The following is an 8220-nucleotide window of genomic DNA, read 5'->3' as shown; positions in this document are numbered from 1 at the left end:
CTCCTCCTCCTCCTCCTGTTTGCACAGCTGGATGGGACTGGGCTCCTCCCGACTCCCCAAGGGCAGGATGCTGCTTTCCCACTCTGTCCAGATGTCAGACCCCGGCCCCATAGGGCCCAGCAGCTGGGCCCTCCCTCACGGTATGTCCCTGACGTTCTGGGGGCGCCAGCACCCTTGCTCTGTCCCGTGCGCGGCCAGCTAGTTCAGGGTCGCCCATTGCCCGCGCTCCCCCCACTCCTGCCTTCCGTGGGCCTGTCCGCCTCTGGCCTTGAGTCACTTCCCCCGCCATGCCCAACCCCGCCCAGCCCGCCTCCCCTCCCAGGCTCCCGTGGTTCAGCTTCCCTGGCCCCGCGCCCTCACCCCTCAGCCCGCGAGTATGCGGGCGCATCCTTCCCTGCCCCCACCCCGAACTGAGGGGGTGCCCGTGCTTTTGCACACCCCAGGGAAAGTCCCCGGGTCACGCGGTTTTGTGTGGGGAGCCTGTGACGCTCAGGCTTCGCTCCACGCTTCCGCCTACAGAGTCACGACTAGCGACCGTGGCAGAGGCACCTAGAACGCGGGCCGACCCCCGCCAAGCCACTAGAGCGGGCGAGCAGGCGGGCGCGCACGTACGCACGCACGCACGCACACTCCGGCCCCAGCGCCCCAAGTTCCCCGGCTACCAGGCGCGCGGTCACGTGGACCCATCGCGGGGCTGTTGGCGCGGGAAGCCGCGCGAGAACGAACCGCGGGGTGCGTGAGCCGGCGTGTCCGCGTGACGTACGCGGCGCGGGAGCCGCCCCTCCCGCACGGAGGAGTCGGCCAGCAGCCCGCCCGCCGCGGCGGCCTCTGGGTAAGCAACGCGGCCCGGCCCTTGTGGGCTGCCCCGGGCTCAGTCCCTCCCGCCGCGAGCCGCTTTGGGCGGCGGCCTGCAGCTGCGTCGGTCGCGGGACAGATGCAAGTAGCTGGGGAGGGGGGTGTTTTTGGTCTCTTTGAGATGTCAGGGCACCGAAGGAAAATGGCAACCACGAGTGAGAGCTGGGCCAAGGATATCCAGAGCGGTCCTTCGCTGCCCGCAGCACGCAGCTGCTAGGGCCTGACGCAGGCCGGGGGCGTGCGGGGGCGCAGCAACGACTCCGAGCTCTTATAGCTGCGGGCCAGACTGCGACCCCGCCCGGAAAGCCCCGACCCGCCTGCGGCATTCGCCAGGCAGAGGCGACCCCGGCAGCTCTCTCAAGTGGGCGGTTCTCCAGGTGCCACCTGCCAGACGCTGCAGCTACTGGCCTCCTTCTCCCTCCTCATCCCCTTTTGGGATTAACCCTGCAGGAAGTTGCCTCCCCCCCTCCCCTCATTTATCCTTCTTTTTTCACATTATATTACTTTTATCCTAAGCAAATCCAGCCCCCCCCATCTTGCTCCATCTCTCACTGCCTTCCCTAGCACTAATTATTTGGGGAAAATCAAGCTGTTGTCAAGCTGCTTAGGCTGTGCACTGTGCCTGGAAACTAACAGCTGCTAACTTGCTTCATATATTAACGCTCCTGTTTCCCCTCAATGGCATGCGTTCTCTTGAGAGTCAAGTCATTTTGGCAGCGCTTTTGATTCCCACAGGATTTTGTCATGTGCGTGAAGTACACTTTAGAGTCACAAATTTTAAAGCTGAAAGGAGCCTGATAGAAAATGCACTTCATCTCTCATTTTACGGAACACCAGGCGGAAAGACTGTGTAGCTTGATCAAAGCCCTATACCTCTTCAGTAACTGGACTCCAAGGCTCTCTCTAGATGCCTTAGTCATTGCACTCCACCACACCAGGAGTGCGGTGCAGTTTAACCCACTCACTGTAGAGACGATCTGCCAGAGGTGATTATACTTGATTTAATTCCGGTTATTGAGAAATTAAACTTGGCCAGTGTGTGATGGCTCTGGTATTTTAAGGAATGGAGTTGGCACTATTTCTAGGTGGAATAGAGTGCTTGTTAATGTACTTTGAGCTCAAAGCTCGTCCCTCTCCTGCCACGAAAAAAATCCAGCACTATTCTTGCCGAGGATAACAAAGACTAGCAGTTGCTTCCGTGGGTAAAGGCACCAAAGACCCCTTTAGCCATCTGGATATGCTTTAATTAAGGGTAAACTATTAGTCCATTGTCAGACATCAGTTCCTTAATAGGGAATGGAACACTGATGGGATAGGAATCGGAATAGATGAGTTCTGATGGGTAGGAGGTTAACAGGAAGTGTGGAACATCGCAGGGTTGGTCAGCAAGAAAAGAGGACTTTCTACACCTTTTGCCCAACCCTGCCCTGAATGGCTTATTTGGAGGTAGTAGAGATGGATTCTGCCCAGGTTTGGTGGCTCTTTATTGAGTATCTGCAGTGGCTAGCTGCTTTTAGAGATGAATACTGAATACTTAGCAAACAGGAGGTAGTGTTGGCTCCATCTTACAAGTGAGGAAACAGGCTCAGAGAGATTTACCTGGCTTTGATGATGCAGTCAAGTGCAGTAGAATTCAAGCCTAGATCACTTTATCTCTCAAGTCCGGTCAGTGCTCTTTTGCATTAGGTCTTGCTACCATTTCAAGCCAGGAAGGGAATGAGAGAATCGCCTGTGGCTGATTTATTGGCGCCTGTGGTTGCCCAGAGAGGCTGAGCAGGACTTTCAGCTGCCCTCTATGCGTTAGAAAGTGGAGCTTATGCTTCCACCCTATCTCCTGAGGGGAATGCGAAGGAGCCAGGCTGTCTAGCTGGGGAGGAGGGGCCCAAGTGCCTTGGCCATAAATTATCCTGGCTAGGGCTGTGCTGGGAAGTGTTGCATAATGCCCTCCCCACCACTGAACCAAAGTGATTTATTTACTATGGTCCGTAGGTGGTGCTTGACCATCTTGTTAAAGAAAACTTGTCCATTTTAGTGATAACAGGGCCAGGGCCAGAAAAGAGTTGGGGGGGTTATAGTATTGCAGGTTTTGGTTTTTGGTTTTTTTTTTTTTTAGTCTCAAAAAACAGTGCAGGTGCTCTTATCTTGATAAATTATAAAGTACTTCTGTACCACTTCCTGTGCCCCCTTTCTGCTTATTTATTCTAAATTGCACATGAATTTCAGTCTCTTGAGAGAAGAATGTTAAGAAAAATGCTGTTCCAGTTTATAGTTACCAGCACAGGCTATAGAATCAGACGTAGCTTTAGATCCCTACTTTATTTGCCAGTTGTGTGTCCTAAGCTTAGGTTTTTCCTCATCTGTGAAATGGAAATAGAAATAATACTTAAAGTCATGGTGAGGATTAAAAGAAATAATGTACATAAGTATTTAGCACAAGGCCTTACACATAGATTCACTTTTTATAGTAGTAGCTATTGATAATAACTAGAACAGTATTTCTTCTAGGATAAAAAAGATTGCTATTTGAACTTGCTCAGAGAGAGTGGAGAAAAAAGAAAGGGCTTGAAGCAAACATAGGTTTCAGGATTATTGGCTGAATTTATTAGCACTTCTGCTTTCCCTTTGCTAGCAGGAATTTTTTTCTTTCTTTTTTAACCTTACCTGGAGAAAAAGTATTTAGAGTGTTATGTTAGTTGTTTTTGAAAAAATTTTAATTCATTTCTTTCCTGGTTACAGCTCAGTCATATAATGACTTTTTGTTCCTTCTGAAAAACTCTAGGCACTTTATGCAAAGGGTCTCATTAGCCCATGTGGATAACGTGTTTGTGGAACATTCCATGGCAAAGGAAGTATTGGTTCACCTATATTCAGAAGTTATAATCATTTTTGTTTGTACTGTATTCTAGGTCTGTACTAGCATTGTTGTTAGCCAACTTTCTCCCATCTTGTGAGTAGCTTATTTTTTTCTTTCAGAAGTGCAGTCTTTATTTTCTTAATGGACTAAGAAGAATCTTTTCCTTTTCCTTACTGGGTTCTGATTTTTTTTAAGGTCCAATGGCAGTTTGCACTCTCCAGCGCTAGCATTCTTGTTTGCCTGGTGTTGCGGCTTTATCAGGCATCCCACATGTTGGTTAGATGGGGGTAGAGATGTAATTGGCTAGCTGTGTCTGCCAACAGGCAGGAGGCCCCAGACTAACGTTTCCCTGTTCCGTTAAAGGTTTCTAGAACGTAACTGCTCTTCCTGTGTCATGTACCACGTCTGCCTTTTACCCTCTCCTCTTCTGTTCTCAGTGATTTTCACAAGCAGATGCCTAGAGTTACTATAGATTTTTCCTCGAACAATAATTTTCAGATCTGGAATTTCCATATAATTTTCAGACATTATGAAAATCGGTATAATAGTGTATGAGAGAGCAAATATACCTCTTTTTACAAAGTACTTTTTAAAATGAACTCTGAAGATAGTGTGTTTCTCGTCTGCCCCGAGTACCTACCTACCCTACTAGTTTGAGAGTAATTTCTGTTCCCCCATCTGACTAAATTTTTACTTTAAGGTTAAAATTAGATTTACCATTGTTGATTTTTGTTTATTTAATGTAACAAGTATAATTCCCACATTTTGAGCACTTCTTGTGAAATTTCTTCTTTTTCTCTGTAATTTTAGAGTGTGAAATAGTTTCTTGGGTTTCCTTGGTCCCTTGTTCCTCTAATGCAATGGTTCCTTTTTTAAATGATTTTTTTTTCCATTATAGTTGATTTACAGGCAGTGGTTCTTAATTGAGGCATTGTGTTAGAATCACCTGAGGGACTTAAAAAGGCTCTGTGCCTAACCCTCTGCAGTTCTGTTTGGGTTAGCCTGAAGTAGGACTTCATCAGCAGTTAGAGATGCTATTTCAGTATAAAATGATTTCTGCAAACATTCTTTCTCTTGGTTGTAAAATGTTACACCTCCACAATCATGTGAATGTGCCATTAAAAAGTTAAAATTGTTGTATAATATCTTTAAGTGGTGCTTTGAATACTTCTGCTTCTACCTTTGTATTTATAGCCATGAGTAAGTATCTCAAGAAAGTTGTACACATTCCTCAGCCAACTTTGCTGTCTCCATGTCTTAACGATAATTAATAATAAAGTCACAGTGGTGGGAACCACAAAGAAAATATCTAGGACCGTTTTCCAGATGCCTTATTCCTTTTGTCACTTCTTTTATTACAGTTTCTTATAGGCCGTGAGAATGAAAAGCTGTCGTATTATAGAACATCGCTCTGGCTGTGATAGATCTGAGTGTCCAGTAATGTACTCTAATGTAACAGATGTTTAAAAATAAATTAAAAATCAAAGATGCTGAATATCAAGCTAACTTTGAATTAAACAAGTGTAGATACTGGTATAAAGCTGTTCTAGTGTACTTGGTTTAAGCTAATCCAGAGTTATTGCAATCTGGTAAATCTTATAATATAAATACCACTTTGATAACATAAAGCATTTTAAGATGTAGCACTGTTAAATTTGGCTATAGTATTTATAAATACAATGATAGATTATTTTCCTGCAATCTCTTTCTCTCACATTTTAAGTTTCTACAAAGTAACTTCTAAGATTTTTCTGTATATATAGGAAACTTTGGCAATTCCTTATACTAGAGAAAATAAAATGCATGGTCAAAAAATGATGAGCAAAGGCTATATAAAAAGCCCAGGTAATAATTTGCAAAATAAGTTATATTAGAAATGTTCCAGGAGTTTTCTTGTCGTGCAGTGAATTAAGGATCTCGCATTGTTACTGCAGCAGTTTGGGTCACTGCTGTGGTATGGGTTCATTCCCTGTCCTAGAAACTCCCACATGCCTCAGGCACGGCCAAAAAAAAAAAAAGAAAGAAAATGTTCTGAATAACTTTGTGATGGATTGGCTCTATTAACATGGTGTAAAATCTGGTTGTGCTGCCTTAAAACATGAAAGGTCTAATATGCAAACAAGTTTGGGTGAATTTGTTATATATATGACTTTTTAAAATAACAGATCTGAGTTTGTTTTCATTTTATTAACTTGGAACATTTACCCCATTGTTTGATTCAATATATTTGCAAAATCTGCCATCAGTATATATGTTGAAAGTTCTAGATGGGGATTTTGAAAAAGGGGCGTTAATAGCTAGTTGTCTGACTTTGGGTACCTTTCCTGCCTCCTGAGCCTATGGTTTCTTAACTTTAATATGGAAATAATACAGTATTTGCTTTACTACCTCATAGGATCAAAAAAAGATAGTGTAGGGTAGAAGTCCTCAAAGTTTGGTTGAAGGACACCTTGAAGTTTCCTAAAACCCTTTCAGTGGGTTTACAAGTATCTCCTTTTGCCAAGACCAAATTCTCTTAATACTTTTGAACCAAAACAACATGTGGCACCATATTGACTGTAGAAGCAGAGAAAAGAACCCAGCTGTATTTTTTAGAGCCAGGTATTAAAGAGGATTGTAAAACATAAAACAATGCTGCCCTCACTTTTTAAAATAGTGGGAGTTCCTATCGTGGTGCAGTTGAAACGAATCTGACTAGGAACCATGAGGTTGTGGGTTCGATCCCTGCCCTCGCTCAGTAGGTTAGGGATCTGGCATTGCCATGAGCTGTGGTGTAGGTCACAGACACAGCTCGGATCCTGCGTTGCTGTGGCTGTGGTGTAGGCCAGCAGCTGCAGCTCTGATTTGACCCCTAGCCTGGGAACCTCCATATGGTGCAAGTGTGGCCCTAAAAAGCAAAAAAAAAAAAGTTGTTTTTTTAGAATAAATGTATTACTAATATAAATATAAACAGTTTATTGTTATTTCAAATATATTAAAATTAAAAAATTTCTCACTCCTTAATTCTGAATGTGGTAAATATTGATAAATATAACTCGCATAAATATATAGCCCTTAATAGTTTTCTTAAGAGTGTAAATGGATCTTGAGACCAAAACTTTTTAGAACTGCTGATAGAGGGTAACAGCTGAGTAGTTCCTATCAGGAAAATGCTGCAGATAAAAAGTATTTGCTGAGTAGTTCCTATCAGGAAAATTCTGCAGATAAAAACTATAAACTTGAAAAAAAAATTAAAAACAACCAGATGGCACTCAGGAGTGACAAAAAATAAGCAGAAACTGGAGTGAGGTCTACACTTGGAATAAGGGAACAGCTGTGAATAATTTTCCATTTTTATGGCTTTTAGCCTGACAGAAGGGCCCTGTTGGAGTCATGAGGGGATGGCTGAAACTGTGATAATCTGTCATCTTGCTTGAAGAAAAGAGGACAGAGTTCAGAGTGACCACACAGGTAGAAAGTAAGGAGGAAAATCCTATGTATAAACTCAGCTTGGATCTCTTGCCAACCCTAGGCATATATGTGTGTTGAGCAGTCTCCAAACCACACACCTGACATTTAAAAAACCGAACCATAGGGAGGCAGAACTTGGAGTTTAAGTTTAGCCTAGTTAATTTGCAAAAAAAAAAAAAAAAAAAGTAAATACTCTTTGGAAAAATATTATAGGACCTAGAGTTTTTACTGTAGTAAGCACAATGTCTAGGATATTATCCAAAATGACTAGACATGTGAAGAAATGGGAAACTATCAACCTAGTTAATGGAGATTGACCCCAAGATGACCCAGAGGTTGATTTAAGCAGCTACTGTAACTGTGTTCAAGGATGTAAAGCAAAATAAGGTTGTAATATGCGAACAGATTGGAAATCTCACCAGAGAAATGGAAACTAAGAAGGGATGAGATGAAAATTTTAGACCTGAATATATATCTGAAATTAAAAAATGGGTTAACAGATTATGAATAACGGTAAACTTGAAGATAGGTCAATAGAAATGATCACATCTGAAGCAGAAAGAAGAATTGTTGTGTGTGACAGTTCTCTTTCAACTTCAATCTACCAAGCACTGTAGATTAATAGATTTCTTTCAAGGCCTAAACTCATTCTTCCCTCTGCATATAGACTGATTTTTCTTTTCTTTTCTTTTTAGGGTTGATTTCATAGTTGCTAAATCAGTGTCATCTAAGAGAATTCTCAAATTCTCTCCCCTCCCCTCAGCCATTTCCTCTTCACTATCAAAGTAAGAGATTCCTTTTTTCTCCATGACTGACTGCTACACTTTATACGTTTGATTGCATTCCTTCTGGCTTCAAGAGATTCCTCCCCTCTTCAGCCTGAAAGTCTTCCATCTGCGGCTCCCTTAGTGTCCTGTTCTATCTGTACCTACCCTTTATGGTCTCTTCTCGAACATCCTCCTGCATTCAGGTATTTCGCTCTTGCTGCTTTTCCACACTGTTGTCAGAGGTCACCAGAAACCTCTTGGTCAGTACTCTTGGGGGTATTTGCAGTAGGCCTC

At 43.4% G+C, this 8220-nt stretch overlaps 1 protein-coding gene across 23 annotated transcripts in view; it reads left to right on the top strand.

The window, feature by feature from the left end:
• Positions 1-791: 791 nt before the first annotated feature.
• Positions 792-8220, top strand: part of ZBTB25 (zinc finger and BTB domain containing 25) — a 47086-nt gene continuing 39657 nt past the window's right edge. For 8 of the 23 annotated variants that reach the window (XR_014810955.1, XM_084969490.1, XM_084969485.1 and 5 more), the window contains exon 1: positions 792-832. Coding sequence is in view for 10 of the 23 variants with exons in the window: in XM_021099914.2 (XP_020955573.2) it covers positions 1660-1841 (182 nt within the window). In the remaining 13 variants the exon portion in view is untranslated. Of the gene's footprint in view, positions 1842-8220 lie in introns of all 23 variants that reach the window. The other 15 variants (XM_084969483.1, XM_084969478.1, XM_021099922.2 and 12 more) reach the window with 5 other exon arrangements.

The sequence above is a fragment of the Sus scrofa genome, chromosome 7 (assembly GCF_054392235.1).
Source record: "Sus scrofa isolate SSC_HxYL_T2T_F1_AM1 chromosome 7, Sscrofa_HxYL_maternal_Yorkshire_Landrace_v2.0, whole genome shotgun sequence".
NCBI lineage: Eukaryota > Metazoa > Chordata > Mammalia > Artiodactyla > Suidae > Sus > Sus scrofa.
Note: the sequence above shows the minus strand (reverse complement) of the source record. Positions and strands in the feature narration are given on the sequence as shown.